Source organism: Erinaceus europaeus, chromosome 1 (genome assembly GCF_950295315.1).
Source record: "Erinaceus europaeus chromosome 1, mEriEur2.1, whole genome shotgun sequence".
In the NCBI taxonomy this organism is placed as follows: domain Eukaryota; kingdom Metazoa; phylum Chordata; class Mammalia; order Eulipotyphla; family Erinaceidae; genus Erinaceus; species Erinaceus europaeus.
Genome location: NC_080162.1, coordinates 45,571,136 through 45,591,002, shown reverse-complemented (window position 1 = coordinate 45,591,002; position 19,867 = coordinate 45,571,136). Strand labels below are relative to the sequence as shown.

General features: G+C 44.9%; 1 protein-coding gene and 1 pseudogene across 1 annotated transcript in view; one reads left to right on the top strand and one right to left on the bottom strand.

Annotated features, from left to right (window-relative positions):
- ATP9A (ATPase phospholipid transporting 9A (putative)) overlaps positions 1 to 18,166 on the bottom strand; it is a 189,407-nt gene extending 171,241 nt beyond the window's left edge. The window contains exon 1 of the mRNA XM_007533060.3: positions 17,793 to 18,166. Coding sequence (XP_007533122.2) covers positions 17,793 to 18,079 — 287 coding nt within the window. The 5' untranslated portion in view covers positions 18,080 to 18,166. The remainder of the gene's footprint in view (positions 1 to 17,792) is intronic.
- On the top strand, positions 3,928 to 4,497 carry LOC103122622 (E3 ubiquitin-protein ligase RNF138-like; annotated as a pseudogene).
- Positions 18,167 to 19,867: the final 1,701 nt, after the last annotated feature.

Below are 19,867 nucleotides of genomic sequence, written 5' to 3'. Positions count from 1 at the left end.
AGGTGGGGCTGGGGCCGGAACCTGGGGTTGTATGCATAGCAAAGCAGGCTCCTTCCGCAGGTGCAGGTGCACTATTTATATCCACCTACTAACCTTTCAGTGTTTGTGATGTTCAACTGTTCAAAGTTCATCTAGCTGTGACTCACCTAAAGTGACCTTCAGTGACATTTCCCACAGATCAACATTTGAATACCTACATTGTCTTTCAAAGTCACACCAAAGAAAACAGACAGAAACTATCTTAAGTGCCAGGGTTAGGGGGGTAGCATATTTTCATGCCTGAGGTACCAAGTCCCAGGTTCAGTCTCTAGCACCATCACAAGCCAGTGCTGAGCAGTGCTCTGGTCTCTCTCTTCCTCTCTATAAATGTCTTTCTCATTGTATGTCTCTCATCAAAATAAATTTTTAAAAAGAAAAGAAAGAAACCAGCACCATCTCAATACTAGGTAAAAGCCATCAACGGAAACATCAGGTTGGGGCTAGGTGGTGGCTCACCCACTTAAGCACACACATCACCATGCTCAAGGGTTCAAGGCCCTGCTCCCCACCTGCAGAGCACTGAAACAGGTACTGAAGGTGTCTCCCTCTCGTATGCTCAGTCCTGTCTCAATGTCTCACTGTCCTGTCAATTAAAATACAAAGAGAAAAAAAAAAGAAAGAAAAGAGGGAGCCGGGCAGTGGCTCAGTGGCTTAAGCACACATGACGCTAAGCTCAAGGACCAGCATAAGGATCCTAGTTGGAGCCCCGTGCTCCCCACCTGCAGGGGAGTCGCTTCACAGGCGGTGAAGCAGGTCTGCAGGTGTCTTTCTTTCTCTCCCCTCTCTCTGTCTTCCCCTCCTCTCTCCATTTCTCTCTTTCCTTTCCAACAACTACAGCAACAACAACAATAATAATAACAACAACAACAATAAAAAGACAAGGGCAACAAACGGGAAAAATAATAAATAAATAGATAAATAAATTTTAAAGAGAGAGATAGAAAGGAAAAATGATCACCAGAGCAGTAGATTTGTAGTAAGTTGGCACAGAGCCCCAAATATAACCATGATGGTAATTAACACACACACACACACACACACACACACACACACACACACAGAAGCAAGCAAACCATTTCTAAGACTTCTGAGAACTATGATGGTTACATTTGGGAAGTAGGAGTGTGGGGATACAGAACTTTGGCGGTGGGTGTTGTGTGGAACTACACATTATAATCTTACAATCTTATAACAGACTATTAATAAGAAATAAAAAAACAAAGGGCCAGGTGGTGGCACACCTGGGTAAGTACATACACTACAATGCACAAGAACCCAGGTTCAAGACCCTGGTCCCCACCTGTAGGGGGAAAACTATCTCCTAATTATTGACTTTCATCATTTGCATCTGGATAAAAAGAACATCCTATTCTGAGTGACAGTCCAAAGTCCAGAGACGGATTATCTGATGCCTTGCCTCCTCTCCTTTCAACTTTTTGTGTGGGTGACTGAAGACAAGGCGAATGTCTGTTTTTTCTATCTTTAGGGACAGGCATGCAGGGCCTGCCCTGATTTATTTTCCTTGGTGCTATCTCCACCAAGACTCCACACTCTGCCACTCGGAGTCCCTACTCAGCCTTGTAACTGCACATGCCCAGGTGGTACTGCTTGGGACTGGCATTTACAGGAAGTTGTGGCATGCTCTGGGTTATGTAAGACAAGGTGCAGTGCAGGGACTCCATAGCAGGAAATAGATGACACAAGTGCAGCTGGGCTGGTGGGCTGGCGGGCTGGCTGGCTGGCTAGGGTTGCCAAGAGCACTCCCTCTTGGTTGCTGCCAAGGCTTGTTCTGACTGTTCTCATCCAATGGGAGCAAAGAGTTGTTTATGCAGCTCCCCACTCCACCATAGAGAGCGAAGGGCTGGGCACTCTGGATTTGCCCTGTAAGTACCAGCCCTCACAGCCTTACTCCCAACCCAAACATGCCCTGAGATACTGCAAAGCTTGGAACACTTCCATGTGTCAAAGAAAGAACACACATACACATGCACACACATCCCTATATACATACAGTCAATGCTCATTACACGTGTGTGTGTGTGTGTGTGTGTGTGTGTGTGTGTGTGTGTGTGTGTGTTCTGCAAATCTGCCTTAGTCTAAGGTTTCTACCCTCATAATCAACACCAAAGGGAGTCAGGCAGTAGCAAAGCACAAGGACTGATGGAAGGATCCCGGTTCGAGCCCCCGGCTCCCCACCTGCAGGGGAGTCACTTCACAGGCAGTGAAGCTGGTCTGCAGGTGTCTCTCTTTCTCTCCCCCTCTGTCTTCCCCTCCTCTCTCCATTTCTCTCTGTCCTATCCAAGAACAACGACATCAATAACAACAACAATAATAACTACAACAGTAAAACAACAAGGGCAATAAAAGGGAAAACTTAAAATAATAATAATAATAAAGTATCAACACCAAAGGCACTCATGGTCATTCCTGACTACAACTAAATGCAGAGGGCACACATTCTGAATCAACCCAACAGCACTGTGCAAAGTACCTCTGCCTTCTCCTCCTCAGCTCTCCAATTGTACATGTATCCTTTCTATGGCTCATTCTGTATAATGTTTCTTTAAAAGACTGATTAATTTATCTATGAGGACAAGGGGGAAGAAGGACCGGAGCAGCACTCTGGCACATGACATGGCAGGGATGGAACAAGCTCATGCTTGTGAGTTCAAAGATTGACTTGATGCAACACATCCTGGGCCACCTCATATGTTTTGTTTTCTTTTGTTGTTGTTGTTTTGTTTTCTTGTTTGTATGACTACGTAGTAACACTGTCAGCTGTTTAAAACAGCTCCCAAGGGGCTGGGTGGTGGCACACCTGGTTGGGTGCACATATTACAGTGTGCAAGCCCCCCCGCCCCCCGCAAGGAGAAAGCTTTGTGAGTGGTGAAGCAGTGTTGCATGTGTCTTTCTGTCTCTCCTTCTCTATCTTCCCTCTTGATTTCTGGCTATCTCTACCCAATAAAGAAGGATGATAGATAGATAGATAGACAGACAGACAGACAGATAGATATAATATAAAACAGCCCCCAAGCACTAAATTGAAGTGCTGTTTCATGTTCCTGAGAGCAGGGAGGCTGAGATGTGTCAGGCTGAGAGACTCTATGTTAGTTTACTTCAGAATCGGCCATTGAGTTAAGTGTTAATGAATCAACAGTATGTATTAAATAGTATTTTTATTGAGGTTGAGGTGGTTAGCAACACTGTATCTATTTTAGGAATACAGTTTCACACCTCTCAAATGTCTGTCACCACATCTAACCACTAGTCTTGTGTCAGCATCTACTCTCTGGGCCACAATGCATTAGGCCCCTTCCCCCTCTGACCGCCCCATTTCTACAGTCAGAATTCAACATTTTGGCTTCATTTGGTTTTTTCCATTCCTTTGCTTTATTTTATTTTACTTTACTTACTATATTTTATTTTTAAATAAATGTGCTTTTTTAAGATTTTATTAATTTATTAGTGAGAAAGATAGGCGGAGAAGGGAAGAACCACACATCACTCTAGTATATGTGCTGCTGGGGATTGAACTCAGGACCTCATGCTTGAGAGTCCACTGCTTTATCCACTGTGCCACCTCCCAGAATCACCTATATTTAATTTTTTTACCAGAGCACTGCTCAGTTCTGGTTTATGGTGGGGCAAGAGATTGAATTTAAGAATGTGACGTGTGAAAGTTTTTTGCATAACCATTATGCTATCTGTCTGGCCCTGTGTGATACTTTACATCCTCCACATAGGTGAGATAAATACAGTGCCTTAAAACAGAAATACATGCCCCTCCTGGCGCAAGTGGCTTCCTGACGCGCTTCCCCTCCCTCCCCCCTCCGGCTTCTCGCAGGGATCCGGGCCCCGGGTTGCAGCTGCCGCCTACATCCTGATTCCATGGCGGAGGAGCTCTCTGCAGCCACGTCCTACACCGATGATGATTTCTACTGCCCGTGTGTCAGGAGGTGCTCAAAACGCCGGTGCGGACCGCCGCCTGTCAGCACGTATTAAATTCTATCGCATAAGACATCATTACAAATCTTGTAAGAAGTATCAAGATGAATATGGTGTTTCCTCTATCATTCCAAACTTTCAGATCTCTCAAGATTCAATAGGGTACAGTAAGAGGAGTGAAACCTCTACATCAGATAACACAGAAACTTACCAAGAGAGTACAAGTTCCACCTTTAAGTGTCCCTTATGTCAAGAGTCAAATTTTACCAGACAGCACTTATGGATCACTGTAACAATAACCACCTATTTCAGATAGTTGCTGTGACATGTCCTATTTGTGTGTCTCTTCCTTGGGGAGATCCGAGCCAGATCATTAGAAATTTCGTTAGTCATCTAAATCAAAGACATCAGTTTGATTATGGAGAATTTGTGAGTCTTCAACTAGATGAGGAAACCCAGTATCAAACTGCTGTTGAAGAATCTTTTCAAGTAAACATCATAGACATCTCTTAGTACCTACAAGTGCCATCTCTAAGGGAAAACTACATGAAGCTGCCGCCGTTTCAGTAACTTGATTTGTATATTAATAAAAGTAATTCAGTCTATTGTTTTAGTTTTTAATTGAAAAATAAAGGTGGGCCATCGAAAAGCTACATCATCTTGATAAGTTAAACCGTCTTTGAAAGCATTGAGAGGAGTCTTTTTTCATTGATGTCATAGTGAAAAGGGAGCCTGTGTTGTAATTATCTTTTATAAGGCATAGTCCTGGTTTTGTTCTTACTTTGCATTTGGAATTTGGTGCAGTTCTTCCCATTGCTATTTGTACACAGTTAACACACAGGAACAAATTCTGAAAGATGTGATTGCTATTAACTTAAGAATCTGAGCCAGTTACTAGAGTTATAGAATGAAGACTTGAAGTGTTAAATGACACAACCTAAAGGAAACGTTGAAAATACAGATGCTAGCTGAGTAATTCAACTGTAGAAATTACTTTTATATGATGTTTAGTACTTTTGAAGACTAGTGAAATTTTGTTGATACTCTCAAGTTGAAAGCTTATTGTAAAGATAATTCTTTTTGGCTATTAGAAGGAAATGTTAAAAGTGTCTCTGGTGGACAGTTGATAACTTCAGTTTTGGGGGGGAATTGTAAGCCAAACTATATCACGCTTGGTCTCAATATTTTCAATAGCTAGTATTTCTGATTTGTTAAAAATAAACTTTTCTTAGAATGAAAATTTCAGTGGGTGATAATCTACATGCCTATTTAGATGAGCATTTTGACTTCACCTTGGTTTAGTCATTCATTCAGACTTAAAGATGTTTATACAGGTGCCCACATACTTTTGTATGTGTGTATATACATGCCCATGTATAATGAATGCAGTTTGCTAGGTTATATACAGAATTTCTACTATATTTATAAAATGAATAAGCCATATGGACTTGAAATGTTTATCTGATTTAAGTTTTTGTACACAACAAATTTTTTAAAAAATCAAATGCTAAGTAATTGGCTGCTATTACACCTTTAAAAAATTGAGTTTACACAGTTACCTGTTTATATGGTGCTTGTTATTCTAAAAGATAATGGGACTATTTCATAGTGGAACAGATTCTACCAACTACCCTGTTTCTCTGCTGTTTAGTCAAAACTGGGTTCTCAGTTTTCATTGAAAATTATAAAAATACCTTGTACTAGATGGCCCAAATCACAGAATAAAGAAGTAAAGAGTGGATTAACTGACATTCCATTACTATATACATGGTTTATGCTTTCCTTAATATAACTAAGAACAAAAGAAAATCTCAAGAAGTTTGTTGCTAATATATACATATATTATATTTAAAAAGATATATTTTGGTTTTGTTAAAACCCCTGTTGAATTTTCTACAGTGAACATTTTTTAACTTGATTTAATAAAAATGTTAATTTTTGAAAACAAAAACAAACAAAAAAAACAAATACACATAAGCAAAGGTATCATCAGTTAATAAAAATGTTGTGTTGAGGGGGCAGGTGTTGGTGCACCTGGTTGAGTACACGTTACAATGCACAAGGACCCAAGTTCAAGCCTCCAGTACTCACCTGCAGGGGGAAAGCTTCACAAGTGATGAAGAAAGCTGCAGGTCAGTGTCTCTCTCACTCTTTCCCTCTCTCTCCCTCTCCCTCCCCCTTTCCCCTCCCTTCCTATCACTCCCTTCCCTCTCAATTTCTGGCTGTCTCTAGTCAATAAATAAATAAACAGATAAAAAAAAAAAAGAATGGGGACCAGGAGGTTAAGAATGGGGACCAGTGGGTTAAGCACACATGGTGTGAAGCACAATGACTGGCGTAAGAATTCCGGTTCGCGCACCCAGCTCCCCACCTGCAGAAGGGTCACTTCATAAGCAGTGAGGCAGGTCTGCAGCTGTCTATCTCTCCATCTTCCCCTCCTCTCTTGATTTCTCTGTCATATCCAACAATGACAGCAATAACAATAATAATAACAACAACAATGATAAACAACAACAAGGGTAACAAAAGGGGAAAAAATAGCCTCCAGGAGCAGTGAATTCGTAGTGCAGGCACTAGCAATAAGCCTGGAGGCAAAAATTAATTAATCAATCAATCAATTAATTAACATAAAATGTTGTGTCCAGAATGTCATATGCACCTGACCTGTGTCCCCCAGGAGCAAAAGTTTAGCATTCACTAATTCAGTGTTGTGGGGATTTTATAAACTAACTGTAAATCAAAGCTGAGAATCAACCACACTATACACCCTAATAACACCTCCATCATGCCCACAGGGCGTTCAGATGTTCAGAAGTTCATGTGAATCTCACAAACTCGAAATGACAACTTCAATAAAAAGTTCAGATCTACCCCACATACAGGGGAGTGGCTTCACAGGCAGTGAAGCAGGTCTGCAGGTGTCTGTCTTTCTCTCTGTCTTTCTCTCCCCCTCTCTGTCTTCCCCTCCTCTCTCCATTTCTCTCTGTCCTATCTTTAAAAAAAAAAAAAAAAGTTCAGACCTTTCAATTAAACACTCACACACACAGGCACACACGCACAGAACTCCCTACACCAGCATTATTTTTCTTAGCCTGCACTAACATCGCGCTCTACATCCTGCAAAGACACAGACTTATCATGGTCCCATCACTACAGACTTGGTCAGAGGTCTGAAAAGGTGCCTAGCAGAGTGAAGTCCTCTGTGGCCATTTTCTGACCAGATTTGTTACTCAACAAGACTTTCCAGCAAATTCTAGAAGGAGAGGAGACACTGTGATCCAGAGTAAAAGTTCAAAGGACTCACTCCTACCTTCCAGACTGTGAGAGGAACAATTTCTGAATTTTTCTGGGCAAAAGTCCATCTAACCACTCAGGTGGTGTTGCCCCAAGCCCATTTCACAAGTGAGAAAACTGAGGAACTGGAGAGGGTGAGGATTGAAGCCCAGAGTTAAACAGTAAAATGGCAATACAAATACATTAACCTAAGTCTCTCCAGCAATTCAGTTTAAATTCTTAATTTTATTTGCTTACTAGCCACAGAGAACCAGCACATCACTCTGGCACATGTGATGCCAAGGATTGAACTCAGAACCCCATGCTTCTAAATCCACTGCTTTACCCACTGCACTGTATCTCAGGCCACCCGGAATCTAAACTCTCCTTTTTAACTGTCTTATTATTACCTTTATTTATGTGATAGAGACAGTCAGAAATTGAGAGGGAAGAGGAGATAAAGAGGAAGAGAGATAGACATCTGCAGCACTGCTTCACCACTTGTAAAGCTTTCTCCTTGCAGGTGGGAGCTAGGGCTCAAACCTGGGCGCTTGTGCATTGTAACATGTGCACTCAACCAGGTGCGCCATTACTTGGCCATTACATTGCTTAACCTTTCTAAACCCGTTTCCTTATCAGTAAAATAAAAGGGAGAAAAAAAAAATCAAAAGGCCATTGTGTAACAAAACACTAGTTCTGAGCCAAAAAAATGCAGATCCCAAGTAGATACTGATTCTTCTGCTCAGTGGTCAAGAAATGAGCCTTACTATATGCTGATTTAAGCCCTGCACCCTCAGGTGAGATGTCGCTGTGAGCCTTAGAGGCCCCACCACCCCACCCGAGCAAGCAGGTGGCTCCCTGCCTGACCCCTGCAGCTTCCCTAGGAAGTGAAGCAAGAAGAATCTGCACTTGAAACTTCTCCTTCCTGAAGTAACAAATTATCACAGTTATTATCTCACAGTTTTGTTTTATTTTGTTTTGGGTTTTGGTCTTTTTTTGTGGGGAGGGGGGAGGTGTCTGAGGGAGAGGTACAAATCCCAAACGAATTTCTCAGGGCTAAAATGAAGATGGGAGTGGAGCTGTGTGCCTTCTGGAGGTTCAGGAAAAAATGTTTATGTGTGGGAGTCGGGCTGTACCACTGCGGGTTAAGCGCACGTGGCACAAAGCTCAAGGACCGGTGTAAGGATCCCGGTTCGAGCCCCCCGCTCCCCACCTGCAGGGGAGTCCCTTCACAGGTGGTGAAGCAGGTCTGCAGGTGTCTTATCTTTCTCTCTCCCTTTGTCTTCCCCATCTCTCTCCATTTCTCTCTGTCTTATCCAACAACAATGACATCAATAATAACTTCAACAATAAAACAAGGGCAACAAATAAATAAATATAAAAATAATTTTTTAAAGGGGCCGGGTGGTAGCGCAGAAGGCTAAGCGCACATGGCGCAAAGCTAGGACCGGCATAAGGATCCCGGTTCGAGCCCCCCGGCTCCCGACGCTTCACAGGCGGTGAAGCAGGTCTGCAGGTGTCTGTCTTGCTCTCCCCCTCTCTGTCTTCTCCATTTCTCTCTGTCCTATCCAACAACGACGACAACAATAATATTAACAACAACAACATAGACAACAAGGGCAACAAAAGGGAAAAAATAGTCTCCAGGAGCAGTGGATTCGTAGTGCAGGCACGGTGCCCCAGCAATAACCCTGGAGGCAAAAAAAAATTAATTTTTTAAAATGTTTCCTTGTTTTATTCCCCCCCCCCCCCCAGTTGCAGAGGCTGCCTACATCCCTTAACTCAGGAACCCTTCTCCAGTCTCAAACCACCAGCATGGAATCTTCTAGATTCTCTGGCTTTCAAACTCCCAATCTCTCTTTCCAGGATGCTTGTGATAACAGGGGGTCCATGTGACAGTCCAAGAGCGTCTCCCCACCTCCAGACCATTCGTTTCTATGACAATGATGATGATTTTACCAGAGCACAGCTCAACCCTGGTTTATGGTGATACAGGGGATTGAACCTGGGACTTTGGAGCCTCAGGCTTGAGAGTCTATTTGCATAATCATAACGCTATCTCCCCTGCTCCCAAATGACTAACTTCACCACACTGCAAAGTGTCTATTGCTATGTTGGGCAATGAAGTGGGGAGCTTATCTGGGGGATTAATATTCAGTCCACCACACCACACAATGCATCCTTCAGGTGAACCAGATTTTTTTCTTTTTTTGAACCAGATTTTTTTCATGATTCTTTATCTTTGACATCTTACATCTTCATACTAATAAACCTTATAAGACTTTTTCATATATACAAATGATACCAAAAGAAAAAAAGTCTCAACTAGAACATGGGTCTGGTATATAAAGATAAAAATTAAGTCATCTTATCTGCAAAGTCCAAATGCCACCTATGTTGATAACCCTCAGTGAAAGCAAGACAGAAACAGACATAAGAGTACCTGGGATTCCTTCCTTCTGGACCCTGCATCCTAAAAATTTCCTTAGGCATCCTTGCTCTCACATCAGATGGCTAAAGCATGATGACTTGATTTCACCAATCAGCAACCCGTGGTCTAGAGAGACCACTAAGCAGCAGCGTCAGAGTATCTAACAGACTTCCACTGGACCATCTTTCCTGGTCCCACTCTCAGGAAGAGGGACTTTGTTTGTGTTCTGCCTTTTGTAAAATTAAGGTTTCATGTGCTCTTCCAACAAGGATTTATTGGCACCTGTTCTGTGCCAGGCCCTGTGTGATGGTGATTAAGTTGCCACCAACTGGGGCCCAACAGTATTCCTGACTGAATGATCAAAGGAACAGATGTCAAGCTTCAACTGTACAGGCAAGAAGAGGAGCAGGAGCTCTGAGAGGCTCCAGGAGAGGCATCTGAGCATCAGAGAAAGCTCTGCTGCAGAAATGACCCTCCAGTAGACTGAGTGCATGAGTGAGTTTTTACCAGGTGAAGAGGCCATTCTACCACCTGATTAAGCACACACATTACAGTACACAAGGACCAGGGTTCGAGCCTGTAGGGGGAAAGTTTCAAGAGTGGTGAAGCAGGAACACGGGTGTCTTTCTGTCTCTTTCCCTCTCCTCCCCTCCTCTCAATTTCTCTTTCCAATAATTTAAAAATAAATAAATAAATAAGGCAACGGGGGATAGATAGCATAATGGTTATGCAAAGAGACTCTCACACCTGAGGCTCCAAAGTCCCAGGCTCAATTCCCTGCACCACCATAAACCAGAGTTGAGCAGTGTTCTGGTTAAAAAAAAAAGGGGGGGGGGGTCGGGTGAGAGCGCAGCGGGTTAAGTGCAGGTGGCACAAAGTGCAAGGACCGGCATAAGGATCCGGGTTCGAGCCCCCGGTTCCCCACCTGCAGGGGAGTCACTTTACAGGCGGTGAAGCAGGTCTGCAGGTGTCTTATCTTTCTCTCTCCCTTTGTCTTCCCCTCCTCTCTTCATTTCTCTCTGTCCTATCCAACAACAATGACATCAATAGCAACAACAATAATAACTACAGCAATAAAACAATAAGGGCAACAAAAGGAAATAAATATTTAAAATATTTTTTTAAAAAGTCACTCCAAAGCAGATACAAGCATGTGCAAAGGTCCTGGGTCAGCAGGCAGCCTGGAAAGAGACACTGAGTATAGGCAGGTCATGAAGCTGGATGAGAAAGGGAGGAGTCTAGATGTACTGAGAACAGAGGCAGAGGAGGCCCTATGTCCATCCAGATTCTTGAGGATAGCAGAAATGCTTCTATCTGCACCACCCAATATGCTGGCACTGTCACAAGTGGGTATTGGGCACTGAAATGTGGTCAGTGTGGCAGAGAAGCTGAATTTTTCTTTGATTTTATTTTAATAAAATCTGAACTGAGGAGTCAGGCGGTAGCACAGTAGGTTAAGCACACATGGCATGAAGCGCAAGGACCGTAGTAAGGATCCCAGTTCGAGCCCCCGGCTCCCCACCTGCAGGAGAGTCGCTTCACAGGCGGTGAAGCAGGTCTGCAGGTGTCTATCTTTCTCTCCCCCTCTCTGTCTTCCCCTCCTCTCTCCATTTCTCTCTGTCCTATCCAATGATGATAACAGCAATAGTAACTACAACAATAAAAAACAACAAAGGCAACAAAAGGGAAAATAAATAAATAAATAAATATTTAAATAATAAAATTAAATTTCAAAAGTCTGAACTGAAATAGCCATGTGAGGTTAATAGACACCATGCTGGATAGTGAGGAGCCAGAACATTGGAGGATGTGAGGTGGCTTACTCTATTTCTATGACAGATATATGATAGGACTTCTATTTTTTTTTAATATTTATTTTATTTATTTATTCCCTTTTGTTGCCCTTGTTGTTTTATTGTTGTAGTTATTATTGTTGTTGTCGTTGTTGGATAGGACAGAGAGAAATGGAGAGAGGAGGGGAAGACAGAGAGGAGGAGAGAAAGATAGACACCTGCAGACCTGCTTCACAGCCTGTGAAGCGACTCCCCCGCAGGTGGGGAGCCGGGGTTCGAACCGGGATCCTTATGCTAGTCCTTGTGCTTTGCGCCACCTGCGCTTAACCCGCTGCGCTACAGCCCGACTCCCAGGACTTCTATTTCTATGACAGAACACTGGGCTACAAAGGAGAGCTTTCCCTGGGTGATCAAGGGCATGGACAATGAGAGACAGTTGGAAATACACTAAATACCCGTGATGTCCATTTTGGTGACTAGATACACAAAATGTGGCATATCTATATAATGGAATTCCAATAAGCAACAAAAAGGAACTTTAATACCATTGGACTAAGTGAAGGAAACACAAAGACGACATGAATCGATATGAATTTTTCATGAAGGGCAAACCTACGGAAACGTAAGCAGATTGCAGACTGTCCGAACGCACTGCAGACAGAAACAAGGGAACTTTATGGGAGTGTTGGAAGTCTTCAAACACTGAAATGTGGTGATGGTTGCATGCCTGAGACTGATGTGCTTGCTACCTAATGACCTAAGAAGACAACGATGCAAGAACTCCATAAACTTAAGTTACAAACAAACAAACAAAAAACCAGTGCACTGTATATATACAAAAAAAGTCTTTTACTCTGTGTAGCTAAAGTCTCAATAATGGTAGTAAGAAGCCAGATGATAGGGAGTCGGGTGGTAGTGCAGCGCGGGTTAAGTGCACGTGGCGCAAAGCTCAAGGATGAAGTAAGGATTCCGGTTCGAGTCCCCAGCTCCCCACCTGCAAGGGAGTCGCTTCACAGGTGGTGAAGCAGGTCTGCAGGTGTCTATCTTTCTCTCCCCCCTCTCCATTTCTCTCTGTCCTATCCAACAACGAACGACATCAACAACAACAATAATAACCACAACAAGGCTACAACAACAAGGGCTACAGAAGGGGGGAAAAAATGGCCTCCAGGAGCAGTGGATTCACCGAGCCCCAACAATAACCCTGGAGGCAAAAAAAGAAGAAAGAAGAAAGGAGAAAGAAGAAAGAAGAAGAAGAAGAAGATGATGATGATGATGCAACCAGATGATGACATCTAGTGAAGTACACACATTACTATGTACAAGGACTCATGTTCAAGTTCCAGTCCCCATCTGCAGAGGGGAAGCTTCATGAGAGTTGAAGTAGTGCTGCAAATGTCTTTCTCTCTCCCTCTTTACTCTCCTCCCTAATTTTTCTGTCTCTATCAAAGGAAAAAAAAACTGGCAGGGTCAGGCAGTAGCTCAGTGGGTTTAAGCGCACATGGCACAAAGGATCCCAGCTGGAGCCCCTGGCTCCCCATCTGCAGGGGGAATCACTTCACCAGCGGCTGGTCTGCAGGTGTCTTTCTCTCCCCTTCTCTGTCTTCCCGTCCTCTCTTGATTTCTCTCTGTCCTATCCAACAACAATGACATCAATAACAATAATAATGACCACAATAACAATAAAACAACAAGGGCAACAAAAGGGAAAAAAAATAGCCTCCAGGATGGGGAAATGCACATGTCAGAACGCACAAGGACCTGGGTTCGAGCCTCCCGGTCCCCACCTGCAGGGGGAAAGTTTTGCAAGTGGTGAAGCAGTGTTGCAGGTGTCTGTTTCTCTCCTTCTCTATCACCCTCTTCACTCTTGATTCCTGGCTGTTTCTATCCAATAAAGAAATACAGATAATTTTTTTAAAAATAGCCTCCAGGTATCGGGCGGTAGCGCAGAATGCTGGTTCGAGCCCCTGGCTCCCCACCTGCAGGGGTGTCACTTCACAAATGGTGAAGCAGGTCTGCAGGTGTCTTTCTCTCCCCCTCTGTCTTCCCCTCCATTTCTCTCTATCCTATCTAGCAACAATGACATTAATAACAACAATAGTAACTATAGCAACAACAAAAAAAAGGGCAACAAAAAGGAAAATAATTTTTTTTTTTTTAAAAAAAGACTTTAAAAAAATAGCTTCCAGGAGCAGTGGATCTGTAGTGCAGGCATCCAGCCCCAACAATAACCTTGGGGGGAAGGAAGGCCACCAGGAACAGTAACAGTGGATTCATCATCATACAGGCACTAAGCCTCAGCGATAACCCTACCTAGTTGCAATATATATTTAAAGTAAATTCTGAGCTCCAGGGTGCAATCAGTGTGTGGTACTTACACAGTAAATTCTGCAAATCTCCAATAACCTCATACAATAGTCTTGGTAAACACTAAGGAGTAGTGAGCACCTGAATGTTACAGACATAACATGGATTGTATCAAAACAAATATATATAAATTTTTATTTCACAGATAAAAAGTAAATAAAATAAATCTGAGACTCAGAATATGCTCTCAAGTCTCATTCCTACATCAGTTTTAAATACTAGTGTGTATTTACTTTCCTTTTCAGGCTTCAATTTTGATCTTATATGCATGTGAGACTGATTTACTTAGGGGAAAGGAATGAAAGAACAGTATATAAGTAAACCAGTCCACTAAAAACCAAAATAAGAGAGAGGAAGGAGGGAAAGAGGAAAAAGGAGTAAAGGAAGGAAGGAATACTGAGAGAGAGGCCCAGAGAGTATGGGGGAAAATCCTGGATTTGAACCCAGCTCAACTCCCAAACCCATACTAACAATTAATCTCAGCTAGAAGCAAAGCACTCAATGTCAGGAAACAGTTTCTACCCATGTGGGGCAAATGCCATGTTTCCTAATTAAAACATCGAAATCATTTTCTCAACAGGGAATGTGGTAACTTTCTTGAGAGAAATAAACTCTGGGGCCCAAGGGTTGCTTTAGCAAATAAGTTGCATGTGTTAGCAACATATGCCAATGATCACAAAATTAACTATCCCATCTCCTGGGACACAAAGCACCTTTTTTTGTTTGTTTGTTTTGTTTTAAATCAAACCCCACCCCCATTATCCTATTATCCTAGAACCTTTAGGTGAAGTGCAGTTTCAAATCAGTTTCAAATTCACACACACACACACAATCAATCAATCTCTCTCTTAACCAGAGCACTGTTCAGCTTTGGTTTATGGTGGTGCAGGGAATTGAACCTGGGCCTCTAGAGCCTCAGAGAGATGAGTCTCTTTGCATAAACATTATGCTATCTACCCCACTCCACACACACAATCTCTATCACCTAAAACAAATTATTTAACAACTCTAGACATTAGTTTCTTTGTCTATAAAACAGGAAAATGAACCCCAAAATTTATAGGCACTGTGTAGATGGAAACAGGATCATTTATCTCTAGCACTCAGGAGAGAATAGGTCCACCAACAGATTAGTTTCTACTTAACTCACTCAACACTTCCTACATCTTTTATTTGAGGAAGTCACTCAATTATTCTCTGCTTCCAAAAGTGTTTCCAAGCAGGATGAATAGCTTAACATGACTAGTGCTAAAAATGCAGATTAAATACACACACACACACACACACACACACACACACACACACACACCTACCAGTCTGAATATATAACTTGAGCATGAGACCATAACACTGGGTTACAATTAATTTAGGAAATAAATTTCAAAGTAACAAGATCTGTAGTCCGGGAAGTAGCTCAGTGGATATGGCATTGGACTCTCAAGCATGAGGTCCCAAGTTCAATCCCCAGCAGCACATATACCATGTCTAGTTCTTTATCTCTCTTTCTCATTAATAAATAAATATTTTTTTAAAGTGGCAAGTTCTAAAGAGATAGTGATCCTCCATTACAATACCAATCAGAATTTTTTTTTTAACTATGAGGTTTCCTACAGACCCCTCAATTAATGGTGCATATTACTATCATGGTAATTATCACTTCTAAATAATTATTTGTGTTTTTCTTTCATGCACTAAGTCAGAGGTTCTCAACTATGACTACACATTAAAATGAACTGGGGGAGGTCGGGTGGTAGCACAGTAGGTGAAGCATGGAGTGAAGCTCAAGGACTGGCCTTAAGTCGCTTCACAGGCAGTGAAGCAGGTCTGCAGGTATCTATCTATCTTTCTCTCCCCCTCTCTGTCTTCCCCTCCTCTCTCCATTTCTCTATGTCCTATCCAACAACAACAACATCAATCACAATAATAACTACAACAATAAAACAACAAGGGCAACAAACGGGGGGGGGATAGCAAATTAAAAAAATAAATAAATAAATTAACTAGGGAACTTTGGAAAGTCCTCACTGCATTCCAATGGTGTAAAATAGAGTAAGGGTGGTAGTTGCTTAAGCTCCCCAAGTTATTTCAATTCAAAGCCAGGGTTACGACACATGCTATTGAGTAGGGTTTATTCAATTCTTCTTTTTTAAAATCTTTATTTATTGGATAGACATCCAGAAATCAAGAGCGAAGAGGGTGATAGGGAGAGAGACACCTGCAGAACTGCTTCACCACTCCTGAGGCTCTCCCCCTGCAGGTGGGAACTGGGCTTGAACCAGGCAGGGGTCCTTGTGGATTACAATGTGCATGCTTAACCAAGTGCGCCACCACCCAGTCACAGGTTTAATTCTATTGTATCCCCAAGCACATGGCATAGCCCCTGATATAGTAGGCATCTTCTCGTTGTTTGCAGCACAAATTAATAATTTGAGCACTTTGGAAACCATTGAGCATATTATGTTTTTAACATTTATAGGGGGTGTGTGTTACATACAAGCAGCAGTCCAGACACAGGGCTCAAGTTACTCGACATTATTCTTTAGAATTGAGTGGTTCGGAGTAAACACTTGAGAACGGAGTGGGAGGCGGTCTGATTTAGCGTCGGAAATAATGTGTACAATCTCCATTTTGCAATATCTTTCCTGCAGTTCTACACCTTCCAGGACCTTCTTTTTATTTATTTATTTATTTATTTATTTTCCTTCACTGTATTGTACTCTGGTCGCGAGGCCTCACACTGGAAGATTCAAGTAAGACTGTATGACAAAGACCCCACAAAATGGCAGCTGGCCGCGTCCCTGTTTTTTTTTTCTTTTCTTTTTTTCTCCCAAAAGATACCTGATGAAGCCACCTTGGAGTGTCTGCTCGCCACCCACACGCCGCACCAAGCAACCGACTGCAATAAACTACTCGGGGCGCGCCTAGAGAACCCAGGACGCCAAGGAGATGGGCGGCCCCAGAGGCCGAAGCCCCGCCCAGCTGCCACTCAGCCACCAGGGGACTTCAACCTCACCTGGGCAGCCGGGAACAATGCTCGTACTCCGGCCTCGGACTGGCAGGCCTAGGACGGGCCAGGGGATCTGCATAACAAGCTCCCCTTGCCCTTCATCCCCAGATAAGTCAGTCGCCGCCCTTGCCACCCACAGTCCCTCAAAACCTCTACAGGTCACTGCCATCCTCCGCACTGGGAGATGGCAAAGCACAAAATTATCAAACCGTCCTCTCTCTCCAAACGAAAGGAAACCCCACACCTGCGTTGCCAGTGGCGCAGCGGGAAGGGCACAGCAGGTGGAAACCCCTGGCCCCGCTCGGGCGCCCATCCCTCAGATTGAGCGGGCAGGGAAAGTCGCGGATCTTCCATCAGGATCCCCTCCCACCTTCCTACGGCCACCGGTTCGCTCGCGTCTACCTAGGGCCCAGATGGGAAGGCTGCTGGGTCGCGAAGCTGGGACGCCGAGGCGCCGGTGCGGGACCCCCGCAGCAGGTCTCCGGAGGAGGCCGCTCCTCCCCCTCACCCCCCAAGCTGAGCAAATCCGGGCTCCAGAAGGCTGTTCGAGCCAGAGCGCACGATTTGATACGGACCAAATCGCAACTGGAACAAGGAGCAATCCGGAAACAATAAAAATGGTTCAAAGGCGAGCTGATCCTCATCCCGGCGTAGGAACTGCGCCGGAGAGCGCCAGGCTCCTCCGGGTTTGTGAAGCTGGGCGGGCAGCCGGGCGAAAAGGCAGCGGGCGCTGCGGCCCAGAGACCCGGCTGCGCGCAGTTCCGCTCCGGCTGGAGCCCGGGCCCTTTCCCCCGCCCGCCTCCCGGGTCCGGCCCCGGCCTCGGCCTCGGCTTCGGCCTCGGGTTCATGGCGCCCGGGCGCGGCCAGGCTGTCACGCCCGCCCCGGAGTCGGGCTGCGGCCGCGCGGACAAAGGAGGGCGGCCCGGGCCTCGCTCACCCTGCGCGGGGCCTGCTGTCCATCCGCTTCTTCTGGCGCACGGGCTGCAGCGGGATGTTGTCCGTCATGTCGCCGGCTCCTCCCGCCTTGGCCGCCGCGCCCCCAGCGCCGCCTGGGCCGCCGCCCGGTCTGGCCTCCGCGCCGCCGCCCGCTGGCGCCGCGCCTCCCCGGGGGAGGAGGCGGCGGCAGCGGGCGGGCCGGGTCCGCAGCGAGGGGGCGAGCTCGCGAGCGCCGGGCCAAGCGCGGAGCCGCCCGCGCGGCCCGACCGACGGACACGGGCGCACCATGAGCCCGAGCTCCGCGCTGCGCCCGCTCGCCCCGCGCCTGCCACCGGGGCCGGCCGGCAGTGTCCGCGCCACCGCCGCAGTGTCCCCGCCCCCGGCCCGCGCCGCGCGCCCCCCCACGCGCGCCCACCCGGCCACGCGCCCCCTGCCCACGCCCGCCGTGCGCGCGCGCGCCCGGTCACCGCCCCCCCACACACACACACACATCTCTGACATGCCAGCGCACACCCCACCCAGAGGCACACCCCAATACATGGACAGCCATTCCCCCTCACGCACTGACTTACATGCACGCTCATATGCTCATACACAGGCCCTATACATTCGCAGGAGAGCACTCCAGCTGACATTCACAACCATGCAAACACCTGCACACACTCCCTGTCACTCTTCCCACAGTGACATTCACAATCACACTTGTGCACACACATGCCCTGCCACACACCTCCACATTCACAACTACATATACACACCAGCATACAACTGCCCAACTCATCGATCCCCTTCGCTGTCCCCGCCACACACACACCCAGCTCAGGCCACACAAGAATGACAGACACACCCAAACTCACTTCACATTCCAAACTTCCCCATCACTCACCCTCTGCCACCTGAATGTCTGGGATTCATAAACACACACCCTTATTCTCACACTCTTTTCTGGGGCTTACACTGAACTCTGTCATTTTTACAGTCACATACAACTGACTCCTTGACTTAGACCCACATGTACATTCAACTTGATCAAGCACTCTTCTTTACACGGTCTAGGAACCAGGACATTTTCAAGGACTTGAATTTTTTGAGAATAAAAAAAACAAACAAGGGAGTCGGCCTGTAGCGCAGCGGGTTAAGCGCAGGTGGCGCTAAGCTCAAGGACCGGCGTCAGGATCCCGGTTCGAGCCCCCGGCTCCCCACCTGCAGGCAGGTCCCTTCACAGGCGGTGAAGCAGGTCTGCAGATGTCTGTCTTTCTCTCCCCCTCTCTGTCTTCCCCTCCTCTCTCCATTTCTCTCTGTCCTATCCCACAACAACGACATCAATAATAACTACAACAATAAAACAACAAGGGCAACAAAAGGGAATAAATAAATTAAATTAAATTAAATTTAAAAAAACCTGCAGGGGAGTCGCTTCACAAGAGTTGAAGCAGGTCTGCAGGTGTCTTTCTCTCCCCATCTCTGTCTTCCCCACCTCTCTCCATTTCTCTCTGTCCTATCTAACAATAACAACATCAATAACAACAATAATAATAACTACAATAACAATAAAAACAAGGACAACAAAAGGGAAAATAAATATAATTTTTTTTTAATGAGTGGAGATTTTGGAAGTGGAGCAGTGGACAAAGCATAGACTCTCAAGCATGAGGTCCCAAGTTCAATCCCCAACAGCACATATACCAGTGTGATGCTCTAGTTCTCTTTCTTTCTCCTCTCTCTCAATAAGTAGAATATTTTGAAAAAGAAGTAGGAGAAAGAGAGAGAGTAAGGAAATGACTAGAAGAATGAAAGAAGAGAAAGTGGAAGTTCAAAATCTATATATAATTAAGGTCAGATGGTGGCATATCTGGTTGAACACACATGCTATGATGTGCAAGGACTCAGGTTCAAGCCCCTGGTCCCTACCTGCTTGGGGAAAGCTTCATGAATGGTAAAGTAGTGTTGCAGGTCTTTCTCTCTCTCTCCCTCCCTCCCTCTCTTTCCTTTGCCTTAATTTATCTGTCTCTATTCAATAAATCAATAAATAAAAGAAAATGAACAAAAAAGTTCAGATATAATGAGGGCTGGTTA